Source organism: Cetorhinus maximus, chromosome 2 (assembly GCF_964194155.1).
Source record: "Cetorhinus maximus chromosome 2, sCetMax3.hap1.1, whole genome shotgun sequence".
NCBI lineage: Eukaryota > Metazoa > Chordata > Chondrichthyes > Lamniformes > Cetorhinidae > Cetorhinus > Cetorhinus maximus.
The window spans coordinates 31,177,585-31,197,830 of NC_135880.1; the positions used below are offsets into that span (position 1 = coordinate 31,177,585).

The 20,246-nt window shown below is 44.5% G+C and overlaps 1 protein-coding gene across 1 annotated transcript in view; it reads left to right on the forward strand.

Moving 5' to 3' along the window:
• snx25 (sorting nexin 25) overlaps positions 1–20,246 on the forward strand; it is a 253,050-nt gene that overhangs the window by 18,357 nt on the left and 214,447 nt on the right. Inside the window, exon 3 of the mRNA XM_078562219.1 lies at positions 18,821–18,905. Within this exon, the coding sequence (XP_078418345.1) occupies positions 18,821–18,905 (85 nt within the window). The remainder of the gene's footprint in view (positions 1–18,820; positions 18,906–20,246) is intronic.

Consider the following 20,246-nt stretch of genomic DNA (forward strand, 5'->3'; position numbering starts at 1 on the left):
ATGGCTCTGTCATTTCAAGTCTCAAATATTGCACTGCTCTCCTGGCTGTCTTCCCATTCCTTCTGCTCATGTAAAATCCAACATGTATCCTCTCCTGGATCAAGTCCCATGTGCTCATCACCTCTGTCCTTTTCTGATCAACTTTGGCTCCAGGTCCCTCCAATGCCTCCAATTAAAAAAAACGCATCCTTGTTTAAATTGCCCCATAGCCTTGACCCTCCCTATCTCCATAACCACCTCCAGCATTAGAAACCTGCTTTCCACCAGCCCTTCCCCCTCCAATTAGACTGAGGCAGTTGGACTAGACAAGCCAGGGAAAGTATCTGTTTGCCCAGGTATGGTTGCCTGTTAGCTGAGTGAGAGGGGTGTAACACACAAACTGAGGGTAACTGCTGAACCACAAATTGTATTTTTACCTAAGTATTTGTGTGCTAAAATGATGCATTTATCATGAAACTGGGTTTTTGAATGGTATTTAACAAGCGGATGGCAAAATGTTTAATATGGTAACATTATTACCTCCCTGTTCCCATATTCCATCCCTCCTCCCTACGTTCTTTAAAAAATTCAAATGTTCAGAGTTTTACAGAAGTTAGACCACGCCTTCCCGAATCATGAACTTTGTTCAATTTCTTGCCCTTTTGAGCATCTTAAAACTTCCATGACCTACATTAGGCTGAATGTATTAGCGCTTATACTGTTGTACCATATTAAACATTTTGCCATCTGCTTGTTAAATACCATTAGTTAGGCCGCAATTACAGTACTGTGCACAGTTCTGGTGACATTGCAGGAATGGCAGGATTGTACGAAAGAAGGTACAGAGGAGATTTGAAGATGTTGTCAGAACAAGAAAATCATAGTATGAGGAAAGATTGGATAGGATGGGATTCTTTCTTTGGAACAGGGGTGGCTGAGGGGGAGAATTAATTGAGATGTATACAATTGAGTGGATAGGAACAACCTATTCCATTATCAGAGAGAGAAATAACTAGGGGGTATAGATTTAAAATAATTGGGAGTGGATTAGAGGAGAGTTGAGCAATATTTTCACTGGAATTCACCTCCTGAAAGGGTGGTAGAGGCAGAACCCTCACAACATTTGAAAAAAAAACTGCATATCCAAGCGGTTTTTTAAAATCCATTCATTTGAGATGTGGGCTTCACTGGCTGGGCCAGCATTTATTGCCCATCCCTAATCGCCCTTCAGAAGGTGATGGTGAGCTGCCTTCTTGAATTGCTGCTGTCCATGTGATGTAGGTACACCCACAGAGCTGTTAGGGAGGGAGTTCCAGGATTTTAACCCAGTGACAGTGAAGAAACGGTGATGTATTTCCAAGTCAGGATGGTGAGTGGCTTGGAGGGGACCTCCCAGGTAGTGCTGTTCCCATGTATCCGCTGCCCTTGTCCTTCCAGATGTGAGTGGTTGTGGGTTTGGAAGGTGGTGTCTAAGGAGCCTTGGTGAATTCCTGCGGTGCACCTTGTAAATGGTACACACTGCTGCCACTGTTCGTCATTGGTGGAGGGAGTGAATGTTTGTGGATGGGATGCCAACCAAACAGGCTGCTTTGTCCTAGATGGTGTCAAGCTTCTTGAGTGCTATTGCAGCTGCACTCATCCCAGCAAGAGGGGAATATTCCATCACACTCCTGACTTGTGCCTTGTAGATGGTGGGCAGGCTTTGAGGAGTCAGGAGGTGAGTTACTCACTGCAGGATTCCTAGCCTCTGACCTGCCCTTGTCGCCACAGTATTTATATGGCTAGTCCAGTTCAGTTGCTGGCCAATGGTTGAAGTTGAAATGCCTTAGCCTACAAGGCTATTGACAAGAGTTGGAAAGTGGGGCAAGGCTGAATAGTTCTTTTTCAGCTGCATTGACATGAATGGCCGAATGGCTTCCTTCCTGTTCCATATGTTTCTGTGAAAAATCAGACGCACAGTTAGATCTCTTCAAAGTGGAGCTAAGTCTTGGGAAAAGCAGAATGATATGATTGGATAGTGTTTAAATATTTGTTTTTGTCTCATGGAATATTTTTCCATTTTGGTTGCTGCAGAGAATTTGGTCTGGATGTTCCAAATAACCAAGCCATATGGAGGATTGTAGGACCGGGGGCTCAGCTTTGGCTAGCATTGTAGTTTCTTGTATGTACTATAGCTGCCCAATAGCTCGTTCTGAATTTTGCTTCTGTATGGCAATGTGCAGTCAAACCCACCACGACACTCATCTAATAGTGTTACGATCTCCGTAGAGACTGATGACTTTTAAAGAGATTCGAACTTCCAGTTAAAAGCTGAAAGAATGACACAGCAAGATTTCACTTTTTGAAAACCTTTACTGTGAACAAATGACTAAAAAAACACTTGACAGTTGTAAATATTCTCTTTTTGTAGACAACTTGTATGTTAAAAGGGGAATGTTCCTCTCTGTAGCTTATATTTATGACCCAATACAGTTCTTGTAGCAAACAGTGCACAGTTGCTCCCAGAATCCAATGGGTTCCCATCGCCTCGCCGAGTAGTAATTTTGAGTGACCATCTCCAGATACTTGCCTCAGTTTTTGGGAAGTGTGTCTCTTAAATGCACAACCAGCAGTAAATCCTATTCTGATGATTCTTCTTTCCCCTGGCCATGCCAGGACGAATCTCTCGGAGCTCTTAGATGGCTATAGGATGCGTTTTTTCAACTACAGACCATTCCCCTCCCACATCTGACGGTGGCAACTTGCAAAACCAAGTAGCCTCTTCTCTCTGCTGACCACACAGATCTCTGCTACCTGTCTGATATTCGTTGATTTTTAGGGAAGCCTGAAATCTGATCTCAAGTGGTTTCCTCTGCCTTCCGCCCCAAGGCAATGTGAAACACATTAACCTTGTATCTAGGTAGAAATGCTAATTAGGTATTCTTGACCCCTGTCATGAAGCTATAATATTATTGGGAAATATTTTTCTTTTAAAATAATGGTTTAGTCTGTGGGTGTGTCTTAATTGGATTAAAGCCAGCTAGCCTGGGTGCTTTGTGTGCAGTTTTGAGATGTAAACAGAGAGGTAGACTGCATTTGTATTTTTTGAATAGAGCATTCAAGAAGCAGGGTGAATTCTGGCACCTAGTGAGCAGAAACCAAAACAATATGTTAATATTGCTAATAAAATTGGTACTATGAAAGGGGTTTTATTGTTAGAAGAGGCTGGTGATACAATGAGAATTTACATTCAATGGGCTGTGCTAAGTATAACTTCAGTTTCGTGTGTGTGTGTGTAGAGCAGAGGCCATGTGAGATCAAAAGCAGCTGTAACTGTCTCCACAGGAATCAAAGTGAATAGAACCATTATGAATTCGTAAGGTGAAAATATTTTGCCTAGTGTCTGGTTAAGTCTATGGGTTGCTGTTGCCTTAATGATGATTAGTTTGGGAATTTGTTATAAGTTATGATCTTAGTAATTTGTAGCCATGTGTACACATTTAACTTGTGTAAATTAATAAAATGGTTCAGTTATCTTAATATAAAACCTCGAACTAGTGGTATGATTCCTGAATTTAGAGTTGCATCTCAAACATAACACTTAAAATTATAGGTTACGACAGTTGTTTAAAGTTTCCCGCTAGGATTTTTTTATTAGAGAACTCAGCTTTACCAACTGCTCGGTCATAGCAACCCCAACTCCCTTTCATCTTACAAATAAGTGGATGGTTTACAGCACAACTGTAGACAACCCAGTAACTTCAACACCTTTCAGGGACTTTGGGAGACTCAAAAATCTACTCATGGTAGACTCTGAGACTGCTACCATTGTCTCCTCACAGTGGCTTCTTGGTAAAACAGCCTAAACCTTCCTTTGATCTCTAACAATCAAACCGCCCAGTTTTACTGTCAGGCAGATTTCAGAAGAGGTCACATGACTCCCTTCATTTAGCCTAAATTTAAAGCTGCGGCCCCAAAATATAATAATCTTATAAACCTCATAATTGTAACATTAGACAAATAATTGAGCTGTCTGTATGCAATATTGACTGCACCAGTCTAAGTGAACACACTTCTTAATCTACATAAGCATGTGGTGTCCTTTCGTTCTGAACATTTCATCGTTGTGAGGGAACTATATTAACCTTGTGGCCCTTTGCCTAATTTTTTTCTATAAATACTCCAGATGCTTTACATGTGATCACAAGAGTGACATTTTAATTTCTCCATGTTTGCTGAACCAGATCCAATAATAATGTACTAGAGGCAGTTTATTTGAATATTTTTCTTGGCTGGTTGGGTGTATTGGTTTGGTCGGAAGTTCACTGAAATAAAATCTGTTGCTTTTTCTCTCGTGGCTGCCGAGGGTGCAGTTATCTGAAGTCTCTTCCGCCATTCAGTTTATTTGATTTGTTTTTTTCTTTTAACACACAGCTGTTTTCTTCGGTTTGGAGGTCCAGAGTGTCATGATCAATTTCGGATACTAGAACAATAAACTTCCACATCCACAATTAAAAAAAAATATTAGTTTGATTTCTTCCCTTCTCTGCTGAAACTTTTGCAGACAATGTAAATATGCTTGAATTGATGGGCTGCATTTCTGATTCTGGCTTCCAGACGTTTCAACCTATCTGGCCTGACAACAGCTGCCATGGTTTGTGCTCTCACTGAGTACTCTAATTCTTAGCAACAAACCAGTTATTATCATGTCTCTCCTGGTCTTTTTTTGGTAGCCCATTTACAAAACAGTGAGATGGAAGCTTTCATTTGCAGTCACATCCAGTCTTGGCAAAGTTTATTCAATGACTATAATCATTGATAATTTGTGGTGACCCACCATGAGTAGATGTCACTGCTGTTTAGAAGAATACAAATGAAGGAATTACTCCATGATGGCTGAGAAAAAGCTATTTCAATGCTGCTTGTGTTTTTATTCTCTTAGGTTTCAGCAGTGTTGGAACACATGTTAACTTCATTTCTTTCAAATCATTTGCTTGTGTGTGAATTTTTAGCCTTGTTAATCAGTCTTCAATGTCCCTGGAGCTGAGTTGCAGAATGGTGATGTGAGCAGATGGCAGGGGTGATGCAATCTGTACAATCCTGAGGGAATGCTACATTGTTGGAGGCACCTGTCTTCCAGCAGTTCAAATGTCTCCTGAAGACTCTGTGGCACCTTTTTGAAGAAGGGCAAGTAGTTCTGTTTCCAGGAGGGGCATTCCTCCCTCGAGCAGTACCATCAAAGCCAGATGAATTACTGATTCATCTCACTGCTGTTTCTGGGAACCTGTTGCTCTTAAAATGGCTACTGTGTTTGCCTACATAATAGCAGTCACTTCAAAGTTACTTATTGTATTTGATGTGCTGTGAGACATGAAGCTGCTTTATAAATCCAATTCTCCTTTACCTCATGGACAGAGTCATAGGAGGTACACAACTTTCTCTGTGATAAATATTATGCATAGAGGTTTTTCAAGCCAGAGGCTACTTTTATAGTTCTAGCAGGAGCTGCCAGAGTGTGGCTGTATGATGTGTGCGTGGTGGCTTCTGCACTGCGTAAGCACAATACTTTTAAAGAAACATCTGCAACGGTCCAAGTTTGGCAGTGACTGATTATTGCTGCTGAGAAGAGGGGTGTGTGTGTGGGTGCAAAAGAAATTGTATCCTTGTAGCTTGCCCTTACCATTGCATTTAGGAAGACTTGATTTTATCTTCCCCCTTCCTGTGCCACAAACTGTTACCTGACAAAGTGTGGGGAGTCAAGCTGCTTTCAAGCTTCTGTGTCTGCTGTGCCATAATTAGCTGGAAAGATGGCCTGAGTCGAGTTGCTCAATTTATTTGATTATGTTGCCTTTTTCCCTGTGCCATTTATGCTTTTTCTTTAGTTATTGGGCTGACTGAGGCTGAGAGCTCAGCATGAGAATCAAAAAAACACAAAGCCCTGTAATACCACCTACAACTGAGCCACAGTATTCAAAGGCAGAGCTTGTTTTGCAGCAAGTGCTGCACAGAAGTGCTTTATATTAAGCTTTTGACAAGGTTACCAGTGTAGATGCTAAACCCAAAACCATGGTAACATGGTTGAGACCTGCAGTTTGAAGCTGGGTACCTTTCTAGCTCTTGTCTTTCACATCTTTGTAAATTATAATAGGGCCAATTTATTAAAATGCTGACATTCAAGCTTGCACTGACTCAACCTTGATCTTGATTTATGTTAGTGGTTTTTCCAAACTGGGTTATTTTGATATATTTCTGCAATTTCTCAATGGCATGCTGCAGTTTTAAAGTGCAGAGAGTTATGAACAATGTAAAGCACTGAGTGATGCAACTAAGGAACACTTTGTTCCCATCCCTTTTGGAAACAAGCAGATGCCTTTTATGGAACATATGTGGGTTGTAGTCTTAGAGCAATGCACTGCAGTTTTATTTTCATGATCACCTTCCTGTGGTCATAACAAAACATCAACTTTCTATCAGTTTTTAATCTCTTAAATGGTCCCTATAGTGAATTGACCCGAGGTGATTCACCATTTTCAGGCAGCCAAGGTAGTTGGAGTCCAAACTAGTGGAGTTTGGTTCCATGCTTAGTTCTTCATTTGTAGTGATTTGGTTTCCGTGCCATCAGCAAAATTCACTTTGATTTGCTTATATTTATTTCTGCCCCACCCCACTCCTTGCTAAATGGTTTCGCCATCCAATCTTCTTTCAACAATGAAGAATGGATATAATAGTGATATTTATGCACAAACGTACAAATTAGGAGCAGGAGTAGGCCATTCGGCCCCTTGAGCCTGCTCCACCATTCAAGAAGATAATGGCTGATCTGATTGTAACCTCAACCTCACATTCCTGCCTATCCCCGATAACCTTTCATCCCCTTGTTAATCAAGAATCTAGCTCTGCCTTAAAAATATTCAAAGACTTTGCTTCCACCGCCTTTTGAGGAAGAGAGTTCCAAAGACTCACGACCCTGTGAGAGAACAAATTTCTTCTCATCTCTGTCTTAAATGAGTGATCCTTTATTTTTAAACAGTGACACCTAGTTCTAAATCCTCCCACAAGATGAAACATCCTCTCCAAATCCACCCTGTCAAGATCCCTCAAGATCTTACAGGTTTCAATTAAGTCGCCCCTTATTCTTCTAAATTCCAGTGGATACAAGCCTAACCTGCCCCACCTTTCCTCATAAGACAACCCGCCCATTCATGGTATTAGTCTAGTAAACCTTCTCTGAACTGCTAACGCATTTACATCTCTTAAATAAGGAGACCAGTACTGTACACAGTACACCAGATGTGGTCTTGCCAGTGCCATGTACAACTGAAGCATAACCTCCCTACTTTTGTAATCAATTCCCGTCACAATAAACGATAACATTCTATTAGCTTACCTAATTACTTTCTGTATCCATATACTAACCTTTTGTGATTTATGCACTAGGACGCCCAGTTCCCTCTGAATCTCAGAGCTCTGCAATCTCTTACCATTTAGGTAATAAGCTTCTTTTTTATCCTTCCTGTCAAAATGGGCAATTTCACATTTGCCCACATTATACTCCATTTTCCAGATCTTTGCCTACTCACTTAACCTATCTATGTCACTTTGTAGCCTCCTTATGTCCTCTTCACAATTTACTTTCCTACCTTTGTGTCGTCAGCAAATTTAACAACCATACCTTCGGTCCGTTCATCCAAGTAATTTATATAAATTGTAAAAAGTTGAGGCCTCAACACTGATCCCCGTGGCACACCACTCGTCACACCCTGCCAACCAAAAAAAGACCCAGTTATGCCAACTCTGCTTCCTGTTAGCTAGCCAGTCTTCTATCCATGCCAATATGTTACCCTCTACGCCATGAGCTTTTATTTTCCACAGCAACATTTTGATGTAACACCTTATCAAATGCCTTCTGGAAATCTAAGTGCAGTTTATCCACCAGTTCCCCTTTATCCACAGCACATGTGACTCCTTCAAAGAACTCCAATAAATTGGTTAAACACGATTTCTTACACAAAACCATGTTGACTCTGCCTGATTGCCTTAAATTTTTCGGAGTGCCCTGCTATAACATCTTTAATAGCTTCTTAACGTTTTCCCTATGACAGATGTTAGGCTAACTGGCCTGTAGTTTTCTCCCTTTTTGAATAAAGGAGTTATATTTGCTATTTTCCAATCTAATGGAACCTTGCCGGAATCTAGGGAATTTTGGAAAATTAAGACCAATACATCAACTATCTCACTAGCCACTTCTTTGAAGACCTTAGAGTGAAGTCCATCCAGACCATGGATTTGTCAGCCCGCAGCCCCAACAATTTGCTCAATGCCGCTTCCCTGGTGACTAATTTTCCTGAGCTCCTCCCTCCCTTCTATTTCCTGATTTACAGCTATTTCTGGGGTGTTACTTGTGTCCTCTATAGTGAAGACCCATGCAAAATACCTGTTTAATTCATCCGCCATCTCGCTACTTGCCATTATCAATTCCCCAGATGCACTTTTATATAACTCTCACTTTAACTTTTTTTCTTATCTAAATATCTATAGAAACTCTTACTAACTGTCTTTATATTACTAGCTAGTTTTCTCTCATAACTCTGTGAGTTTTGGTCACTTTGGCCAAACTCGCCACTTATTGATTTGAGTTTATATCTCAAAACTCTGAGTTTTGGTCACTTTGGCCAGCATTCTCCCCTCCCGGCCACGGCTGGTTTTGTGGTGGGCTATAGTGGAGAATTTAGCAGGAGGCCAAAAGTTGGAAACACGCCAATGTGAAAATAGTTTGCGATTCTCCTCATGGCAGGTTAATGGCAGGTCCGGTATCCTGCTGCTTAGTGGTGTGAACGCCATTTGCATTCATTATCTTAGGAATGCTCATTAAATTAGCTTCTCGCCAGAGTCACATGCTGCCTACCAACCTTGTCACGCCAGCGGGAAATCACATCAGCCTGAATCATGTTTGAAAATGGGTGGTGTCCACAGGTTGGACCTCACTTGGCACGTGACTTCTAGGTGAACACAACACAAATAGCCTACCTTCCATCGTGCTGCGCCAGTCTCGTTGCGGTGGTAGGGGAACGCTACACTGCCAGGGCTGTAGGGTTGATCTGCTCCCAGTGGTTCCCTCCGTAGTCACAAGTACACCACTGTGCAGAGGTACTCATAAAGGACTGAGCACTCAGAAACCACCATTTCAAATGGGGGAGATGTTGGAGTGTGGGGTAGCGGGGTCGGGAAGTGGTGTGGGGAGACACACGGTGGGGGGCAATGGGGCAGGAAGGCTTTGTAAGTGTTTGGGGGGTGGGGTGGGGAAGGGTGAACACAGGAGGCAATGGGGAAGGAAAGCTTTGCAAGAGGTTGAGGGGAGAAGGGGACACGATGGAAGGCAGAGGGGCAGGAAGGCTTTGCAAGGAGGTGGAGGAGGAGGGGGAACGATGTAAACAGGGGTGGGAAGCTGGAGCCCAACCAGGATAACTGAAACTCTGACAAACAAAGGGGTGAAAGGGATAAGAATGGGAGGGAATGCGCACACACTCAAATAGGAAAGTGGAAGGGGCGGGGTGCATTGTTAGTGTGCCACAAGATGGATGGGTTGCACATAGTCATAAGGGGTGTGGGTACTGGGAAGGGAGACAGTGTAGTCTTCAGTCACGAGGGCAATGGGGAACTCTGAAAGTCAAAAACCCTGGTCAGTGGCTTGCAGTCAGGAGTCAGAGAGTAGAGACACCTCTGGGGCACTGTGGAAAGCAGTCAGAGAGTAGACAGTCCTAGGGCTCTCTGGACCTCACAGTTAACCGTCAGAGAGTGGAGACGGTCATGGGGCGCAGCGGGCATGCTGCAGGAGTAATCATTGGGAGCACGGTGAACTGCAGCTCTAGGGAGGGGCTGTGTGCTCAGTAGAAATAATGCACAGCTTGGTGTGCAGGGCTGTCTCACAGTTGCTGTCCATGGGTTGTCTGTGTCTCTATTGGGCTGCAGATGGTATGGTGATGGTAATGAGAGGCATCTGCAGCCTGTATTTGGGGAACACATAATAAAGTTGTGGGGCGATGTGAAGCTTTTCTGGGAGGGTTCACCCCGGAAGGTGACTGTGCACACAGCCTCCAGGTGGGAAGGGTAGAGGTCCATATGGGTCATGGCCACTCAGTAGTGATTGGCTCGAGGGGGAGGGTAGGATTGTCCACTACAACAACTGTGGGGTCCAGTATTATTGGGGGAGGCTGGAGAATAACAAAAGGGAGCTCTACCTTCGCATCGTGAGGTTTCAGGTAGATATCGGGGACAAGGATGGTTCCAGGAACCAGCCTCACCTCTCCGGCCTGGAACGCAATCGCAAAGGGTCCTCCTCCTGGAGCTGTGGTCTGCGTCACCAGTCCCTCCATCGCCTCGCCCATTGCATTAGGATCCTCAAAAAGGCAGTGTTGAGCCTTGGATCCAATTTTGCTTTTACCTTATCTCTGAAATGAAACATTGAAGACAGTAATGAGTAACGAGTCAAAATATTGAAGCTCACAATCTGTTACCTATAGCAACCGTAATAGTCTATAGTGGTTTCTGCCCTACTTGCATTGTTGGTGATGCTGCCTTGTCTTTGAGGCGCTGCCACCCACACAGCAGCATCTCGCAGTCTGCAACACATAGATGCATAAAGGAGGCCACAGATGGCCTTTGGAGCAAGGCACATCACTGAGGTTTGCTCTGTTCGAAGTTAGCCAGGCTGCGAGATTCACTGGTTTTGCAGCTATCTCAGGTTTCTCAAGAGTGCAGGGTGCAATTGACTGTACCCATATGGCTTTAAGGGCTCCATGGCAGCAGCCCCTAATGTTTATAAACCACAAAGGCTGCCATTCCATCAGTGTACAACTGGTGTGTGACCATTAGAAGCACATGATACATGTTTGTGTCAGGTACTCTGGGAGTTGCCGTGGCTCATACATTCTGAGTCACCCCCAGGCGCCTGAGATCTCAAAGGGCTTAAACATCTGCAGGAATAGCTGCTTGGGGATGAGGGGTACCCACTGAAATGCTGGCTGATGACACTGGTGCATTGCCCTCGGAATCATTCTGAGGAAGGGTCCAATGCTGCTCACAGCTCCACATGCTCCCTAATAGAGCAGACCATAGGGCTTCTGAAGATGCGCTTCAGATGTTTAGACTGCTCAGGTGGCGCACTACAGTACACTCCCAATAGGGTTTCACGTATCATTGCTGTGTGTTGCGCCCTTCACAACCTGGCACTGCAAAAAGGTGATCCCATGCCAGAGGGTGAAATGGAGGAGGATGAGAGCTCTTCAGACGATGAAGATCAGGAGGCCCAGGAACCTCGAGAGTGTTGAGGGTCAGTTTGAAAGTGCTGATGCCGTAGTGGAAGCAAGACGAGGGAGACATGACACTTTAATCATTACCAGAATCCAGAAGGAGTAAAGTGAGGCCAAGAGGAGATGGCCACAGTTCTCCTGATCCTCAATGTCATTCTTTTTCATCTCAAGGTATTTCCAACCATTTGAATTGAGAATGAGTCCAGCACTAACACTTGTGCCTTCTGGCCCCATGACTCACCAGGCCATGATCCCACAAAGGTCTGCGGTGCCCTCTACATGCGCTCGGTCTGATAAGCGAGAGTCCACAGAACAACAAAAGCAATGTGAGAACTGACTTGAAGCAGTCATCGCCACATAATTAAGGAACTACAGCAACCAGTGAGATGAGGACATGGTTAGGGATCTCCTCCTCCTATCCATGTCTTCTCCTTTGCCACTACCACTGAGGAAACACAACTGCTGCTAATCACTCAAGGCTGATGAGCTGCCTTCGCACAATGGTCTTCCGTGAGGAAGGTGGATTGGAAGCGCACAAATCAAACACTTCTAACAAAGATTTTAACACATCTCCCTAACAATCCACAAGGGCGCTGTCTGTCTTCAGTGAGGTTGACATCACATGAATGTGAATCTCTCAGAGGGAGACTGAGTGGGAGGATGGATAAACCTCAATTTAAAAAAAAAAAAAATCACTCATGGGATGTGAGCGTCACTGGCTGGGCCAGCATTTATTGCCCATCCCTATTCACCCTTGAGAAGGTGGTGGTGAGCTGCCTTCTTGCCGCTGCAGTCCATGTGGGGTAGGTACACCCACAGTGCTGTTAGGGAGGGAGTTCCAGGATTTTGACCCAGCGACAGTGAAGGAACGGCGATATATTTTGAAGTCAGGATGGTGAGCGGCTTGGAGGGGAACTTCAAGGTGGTGGTGTTCCCGTGTATCTGCTGCCCTTGTCCTTCTAGATGGTAGTGGTCATGGGTTTGGAAGGTGCTGTTTAATGAGCCTTTGTCAGTTTCTGCAGTGCATCTTGTAGATGGTACACATTGTTGCCACTGTGTGTCAGTGGTGGAGGGAGTGAATGTTTGTGAATGGAGTGCTAATCAAGCGGACTGCTTTGTCCTGGATGGTGTCCAGCTTCTTGAGTGTTGTTGGAGCTGCACTCATCCAGGAAAGTGGAGAATATTCCGTCACACTCCTGGCTTATGCCTTGCAGATGGTGGACAGGCTTTGGGGAGTCGGGAGGTGAGTTACTCGCTGCAGGATTCCTAGTCTCTGACCTGCTCTTGTAGCCACAGTATTTATATGGCTAGTCCGGTTCAGTTTCTGGTCAATGGTAACCCCCAGGATGTTAATAGTGGGGGATTCAGCGATGGCAATGCCATTGAATGTCAAGGGGAGATGGTTAGATTCTCTCTTGTTAGAGATGGTCATTGCCTGGCACTTGTGTGATCCGAATGTTACTTGCCACGTACGCACAAGGAGCATGGCTAATCCGATAGTAATCTGAAATCTGCATCCCATCTACCCCCTATAACCTATCGCCCACTTGCTTACCAAAAATCTATCCACCTCTGCCTTAAAAATATTCAAAGACTCTGCTTCCACCACCTTTTCAGGAAGAGAGTTCCAAAGACTCACAACCCTTTGGTGAAAAAATTTCACCTCATCTCTGTTTTAAATGGGCGACGCCTTATTTTTAAGCAGTGACCCCTAGTTCTAGATCCTCCCACAAGAGAAAACATCCTCTGCACATCCACCCCGTCAAGACCCCTCAGGATCTTGTATGTTTCAATCAAGACGCCTCTTACTCTTCTAAGCTCCAGCGGATACAAGCCTAGTATGTCCAACCTTCCCTTATAAGACAACCCACCCATTTCAGGCGTTAGGTATTACTCTGGTAAACCTGTCAGCCCAAGCCTGGATGTTGTCCAGGTCTTGCTGCATTTGGACATGGACTGCTTCAGTATCTGAGGAGTTGTGAATGGTGCTGAACATTGTGCAATCATCAGTGAACATCCCTGCTCCTGACCTTATGATGGTAGGAAGGTCATTGAAGCAGCTAAAGATGGTTGGGCCTCGGACACTACCTTGAGGAACTCCTGCAATGATGTCCTGGAGCTGAGATGACTGACCTGCAATAACAGCAACTGTCATCCTTTCTGCTAGGTATGAATCCAACCAGCGGAGAGTTTTAGCCTTATTCCCATTGACTTTGCTAGGGCTCCTTGATGCCACATTTGGTCAAATGCTGCCTTGATGTCAAGGGCAATCACTCACCCCGCCTCTGGAATTCATCTCTTTTGCCCATGTTTTACCCAAGGTTGTAATGAGATCGGGAGCTGAGTGGCCCTGGCGGAACCTAAATTGAGCATCACTGAGCAGGTATTGCTAAGCAAGTGCCACTTGATAGCACTGTTGATGACCCCTTCCATTTCTTTACTGATGATCGAGAGTAGACTGAAGGGGTGATAATTGGCCAGGTTGGACTTCTCCTGTCTTTTGTGGACAGGACATACCTGGGCCATTTTCCACATTGCTGTATAGATGCCAATGTTGTAGCTGTACTGGAACAGCTTGGCTAGGAGCACGGCAAGTTCTAGAGCACAAGTCTTCAGTACTATTGTCAGGACCCATAGCCTTTGCAGTATCCAGTGCCTTCCGCTGTTTCTTGATATCACGTGGCGTGAATCGAATTGGCTGAAGACTGGCATCTGTTATGCTGGGACCTCTGGACGAGGCTGAAATGGATTATCCACTCAGCATTTCTGGCTGAAGATTGTAGCAAGTGCTTCAGCTTTATCTTTTGCACTGCTGTACTAGACTTCCCCCATCATCGAGGATGGGGATATTTGTGGAGCTGCCTCCTCCAGTGTGTTGTTTACTTGTCCATCACCTTTCATGGCTGGATGTGGCAGGATTGCAGAGCTTTGATCTGATCTGTTAGTTGTGGAATCCCTTGTCTCTGTCTATCACTTGCCGCTTATTCTGTTTGGCACACAATTAGTCCTGTATTGTAGCTTCACCAGGTTGAAATTTCATTTTTCGGTATGCTTGGTGCTGCTCCTGGCATGTCCTCCTGCAACCTTCATTGAAGCAGGGTTGGTCCACTGGCTTGCTGGTAATGGTAGAGTGGGGGATATGCTGAGCCGTACAGGTTACAGGTTGTGTTTGAGGATTCAAATGTACGTAATTACAATGCCTTTAGTTGACCACCCATTCACTAAACATCAAATGTGTTTACAGAAGTACAATATTTTTACAGTGGTAGCACACCCGTGATCCAAAATTGAATTCAAAATTGCTTAATTTTCCTAACCCTACCACCAGGCCTGGGTGGAGGCCGGCATCCGCAGCAGAGGTGGAGGCAGCTTACAGACTGCTGCGTCCTGATGTCTATCCTGACTTAGTGGACATCCTCTGGTGGTTCCAGGCCTCGGCCTGATAACAAGTGTCAAGCCTGAGCAGCTGGAGTGGATGGCGTCATAGGCAGAGAGGAATCTGAGCGTCTGCACACCCTTGGAGTGTCCTGAGAAGATGGCCCCCAGGGTGTCTGGCTGACGCTCAGCCTCCCTATGGGTGTGCAAGGGCCCCGCCCTGACTACTTGAGGAGAAGGTGTACCTGGAGGGAAGTCAAGATCCTCGTGTCGCCTACATTGTAATGATGCCCACCAGGGTGTGTGGGCATGGAGTCCAGGGCTGAGTGCAAAACCTGCTGGACCAAGGTGTCTACGATGGTCACCAACCTGCCCATGGTGACCTCGAGGTGTTTGCATGTCGGCGCCATGGCATCAGGCAGAACTCGGACAGATTCCTCCATCCTTCGTTCTAGTCTGCTGAGTGACTGCTGAATCACTGCCTGATGTTGCATTTCCAGCAGAGGCTCATCAATTGACTTGGACTGAGTGGATGACTGGTCTCCAGTGGCCTCCTGAGTGCTGGAGACTTGGGCTATCCCTGTCTCTGACTGCTATGGGGACATGTCAGTTCGGTGTTCTCCAGTAGGTGAGCCCCGATCCTAATCTAGAGTTATGCTCCACCGAGGTGTGTCTTTGCGCTGGCGGAGGGTGCTGGTGAACGCAACAACTGTTCTTCCTCTGCTTCCTTTTCGGAAATGGTCTGGTGGCTGGGACCTATCGTGGGCACCCTTGTGGGCCTCGATCTGCTGGTGCCTATCATGTAGAGAATAGAGTTTTAGTTCACGCGCATGAGGAATGTAAGACTGCATGTTACTCATTGACTATCGTGATGTGATGAATTGATGGAGGTGATCCGTACTAGGATGCTGAGGCAATCTGATTTCCCCTTCACCACAGGAGCAATCCCTGTCCTCCCCAGTGATCTCAGCTGCCTCGCCCCACAGGCCCACTGCAGCCTGTGCTCTTTCCTGCCTGTTGTGGGAAAGCTTGCCCTGGGTGAATACAAAAGATATGTGGTGGAAAGGGATGGAGTGTAAGTTGGGAAAGATGCATGTCCCCTGTGTTAACCCGTCCCAGCAGGTATGAGGATGGGGAGTGCGCAGCACGATAGATGGGATGGTGGCGAGGTGGAAGGTTCTGTCGTCAATCAGTGGTGATATGTGTCCCCTGCTAATGTTTGTGTGGGATCCCTGAAGAGAGTAGCCCTTTGATTACGTGATGCCATGACGTGAATTTGATATTGGAGGGAGCTGAAAGCTGACTTACCCTGGCGGTGTGGAGGAGATCATTCATCCTCTCTTCCGCACTGGATTTCATTATGTGCGCAGTTTCCAGCTGCACTGACCTCCTTTGCGATAGCCTTCCAGGCCGGAGAGGTGAGGCTGCTGTTCTTCCTGGAACCATCCTTGGGATACAGGACATCCCATGTGCCCACACTCTTCTGCTCAAGACCTCGAGGGTCTGGTGAGTGAAGCAGGGCTGCCTCCTTTTTTTGGCTTGTAGCTGCCACCTGCTGGGTGGAAGGCATCTCCGCATGTGTCCTGGAGACAGGTGGGCTGGAGAGGTGAGATGTATGTGCTCCGGTGGCGTTTAAATATGGCACCCAGATCTTCGACCTCACCAGGTAACGGCGGAGTGGACAAATTGGATCCTGAACCGCCAGGTGATTTGGAGAGATACTTGCCTGTGCATAATTAATGAGCTTCCAAGCACAAAATTGGATGCGATTTCCCTCCATTCCGAGCAGTGGGTTTTGTGCCATAAAACCCACCCGCCACCACACTTAGTTTAAAAAAAATGGAGAACTCTGCTCCTTTTGATTTTTGGTCAGCTTTGCTCAGTCACTAGTCTCTTAATTTGGAAAGTTGTGGGTTCAAGTTCCACTCCAGAGACTTCAGCACAAAATCCAGGCTGACACTGCAGTGTAGTACTAAGGGAGTGCTGCGCAGTCAAAGGCACTGCCTTTAAAATTTAAACCAAAGCCTTGTGTCCTCAGGTGTACATAAAGATTTCCACAGTACTATTTTGAAGGAGAGCAGGCAAATTCTTCTGGGCCAGTATTCTTCAAACAACATAACTTTAAAAAAAAATGTATCTGGTCATTATCACATTGCTGTCTATGAGACCTGATTGGGTGTAAATTGGCTAATGCATTTCCTACATTACAACAATGACAGTATTCCAACGTGCCAATGAATACTTTTTGTTTGTGTTTGAGTTTGTTTTGTTTTGAGTTTGTGAAAGGTGTCTGTATCATTGCAAGTATTTCTTCGTGTTAATCATTCACTGGATAGTTGGGCACATACCCAAATCTAACATTGTGTGATAGCAATATAAAAAATTAGATAGCCTAAATATGATTTCAACCACTATAGCGAATTCAGTTCCACTCACTTTTTGCCATTGATGTGCATGAATTTGGAAACCTGTCTGAATTGTGTGACAAGTCACCAAAGTAATAAATTTTTTTTGCTAATGGAATTAACCTTCTTACTGAACTGCAGGACTGGTGTACTGAAAACGACATGGGAGTTGTGGGCTTAATTTCGTAAATGATCAGTCTCTGCTCTGACTGCTGTGGGGATCTACTTATTGTTGATTAGCCAAAAGAACAGAGAGCTTTGGGAGAGCTATCATAATTGTTACAATTTAACAGCAACAAAGCAAGGTGCCACTGATGGAAGCAACAGTCTCCAATATCTGAATTTTATGAGAAGCAATCTGTCCTAACATCAAAAAAATTATCTCTGATTCATGGAAGCTTGGGAGTTTTTAAAAATTCGTTTACGGGATGTGGGTTTCGTTGGCTGGGCCAGCATTTATTGCCCATCCTTACTTGCCCTTGAGAAGGTGGTGGTGAGCTGCTTTCTTGAACCGCTGCAGTCCCTGTGGTGTAGGTACACCCACCTTACTGTTTGGGAGGGAGCTCCAGGATTTTGACCCAGCGACAGTGAATGAATGGTGATATATTTCCAAGTCAGGATGGTGAATGGCTTGGAGGGGAACTTCCAGGTTGTGGTGTTCCCATGTATCTGTTGCCCTTGTCCTTCTAGATGGTCGTGGGTGTGGAAGGTGCTGGCTAAGGAGCCTTGGTAAATTTCTGCAGTACATCTTGTAAATGTCCAGGGAATAAGATGTGACTTCACAAGTGTACGCATTGAAGTGATGAGATAAATGGACTGAATGGCCTTGTTTGTTCCTGACTCCCTTGTACTCTCCAAATCTCATGCTTATTGGTCAAGTAATTTAATCTGTAATGACATTCTGGTCAATGTTATATATGAAATTCTGCATATAATGTGTTGACCTTTTTGATTCTACCAATTCTAGAATTATTAACTTTCAAGTTCAAGAGTAAAAGGACTAATAATATTTTATATACTTGTACAATAAACATTTTATTTCAGCAGCATACTGCTAAAACTGAGTTTTTATTTATTGTGGTTCAAGGCCTGTTTTATAGACTCCAAATTTACTGGGGAATCTGAGAATTTCATCCATAGCCATCATTCTTAAGGCATGTATTAGTAATACTCTGCGTTTCATTTGGTTTCTATTGATCAGAAACAAAATAATGGTTCACATCAGTGCTTTTTGAACCGTGAAGAAACAGAAATTCTGTAACCCTTGCCAACAGATAAGAGTGGTTATAATAATGTCCTTATTCAAGCTGTGTCAAACTACTTGTTGGATGTCATGATCACTGTGCTAGAGCTAGGGTTGCTAATCCTCCAGGACTTGGAAGATAAATTTCCAGGAGACAAGCAGCCCAGGGAAAAAAATTGTTGGAGCATTGAAGAAAAAAAACCAAATTTCTTTCAACACTTGTTAGTTTAAAACAAAATAGTCATTGGAGGTGTGGGGTGGGGGAGAGGGGTAAGGACAGCATTATGGATCATCTTGTTGAGTCTTTTGGCTTCCTAAATGGTATAAGGTGATTGGTGCGCCGTGAGGATGGATATATTGGGATTGATGGTGGGAATGGGGCAATGGGAAGCAGGATGGTAGCTAACCAAAACCGCAGGTTTCAGCCAAAGTTGGAAACCCACAGTGAAATAGTCTGTCGTTTTTATTCTATGGTGTGGTACTGATACTCTGGACAAATAAATTCATGATACTTAAATATTTAATTTCAGGGCCGCCTGTCAGGCAATTCATCTGAATCTGTGCAAACACGAAGAGTGGTCCTTTCGCACAACATGGATAAAGCTTTGAAAGAAGGTATGTTTATTTTTGATAATTCGAGGATGGTTTTTATTCAAGGAAAAGCAAACAGTCAATTGAGTTAACACCAATTTCTATAAATACTTAAATTGGAGAGTACTGTATGTTATGAACTTAAAACATGCATGACACCTGAACTTGCATTATCCAAAGGCATTGAAAAATAATTGGTACGGAAACAAATAACACCTTTTGTGATGGCAAATAATGCAATCAATATCCTATTGTCATTGGCTGTCCCTCGATTTGGGGATGATGTTTACCCAGGGTTGCGAGTTTCTGCCGTGGTTCTTCATGTGACTGAACTGGCCGATTCTCAACCCACAGATCTTTGGGCATATGGGGCAGTAAGCTCCACAAGGCAGTGGGATCCAGAGTGCAGGATTTGCGTCCTGTTTTTTTTCCCTTGGCCACTGCTGCTCTGCCTTGTTATGAAGGCATTTGGACTTGAAGCATGATGCAGCTTGATGGACAAGTTGTCACCATTTTGAACAGCTGGTAACAAGCTCCTCCCAGTCAATAAGGTCAGTGCTGCTGCGCTTCAAGGAGCGTTTCGGAGTGTCTTTCAAGAATTTTTTTTGTTCTCTCCTGGAACGCAGACCATTTGAGAGTTTAGAAAATGGGACCTGGTGGGGAGATGGTTTTCGGCCATCTGGAAACCGGTGTCCAACCCATCGTAGTTGATTTTGCAGGAGTTTTGCCTGATTGCTTGTGGACCTGGCTTCAAGAAGGACACTAGTTTTTGCTCCTATTGATAGTCCTCCTATTGAACCCAGAGGATGCGGTGGAGGCAATGCTGATGGAATTTCTAATGTGTCGCTGATACACAGTTCAGGTCTCATTGCCATACAGGAGTATAGTGACTACAGCTGCTCTTGTTGTCAAACACTTACTGCTGTAGTTTGTAGACAGCTGAGCTGGCGCAGCTGATCTGGTGTCGGATCTCCTTGTCCGTGGTGACCAGAAGAAGCTGGACACTGGAAAGGGACAGAGAGCAAGGAGAAAGTCCCAAAACCCGGAAGTGGGACAGGAAAAGATCCCAAGGTGATAATTAAGTCAAAGAATGAGGACAAGGATCTGGAACAGATCCTGTTTAGTGAAATTAGACAGACTGGCATCTGTCACTTGATCTTGGAATGTGGTGTGTCTGACCACAGGCCACCTATTGGTTTACATGGACTGTATACTTTGAACATTAGAGTGTAAGATAGATTTTGTAACTTGAGGTATCCTTACGAATCTGTATGTATGTGTAAAGTCATGGTTGTGGGTGAAGTAGTAGGGTAATATAGTTCACCTTTTTCTTGTTTACTAAATATTTTATTGTTTTGTTAAAAG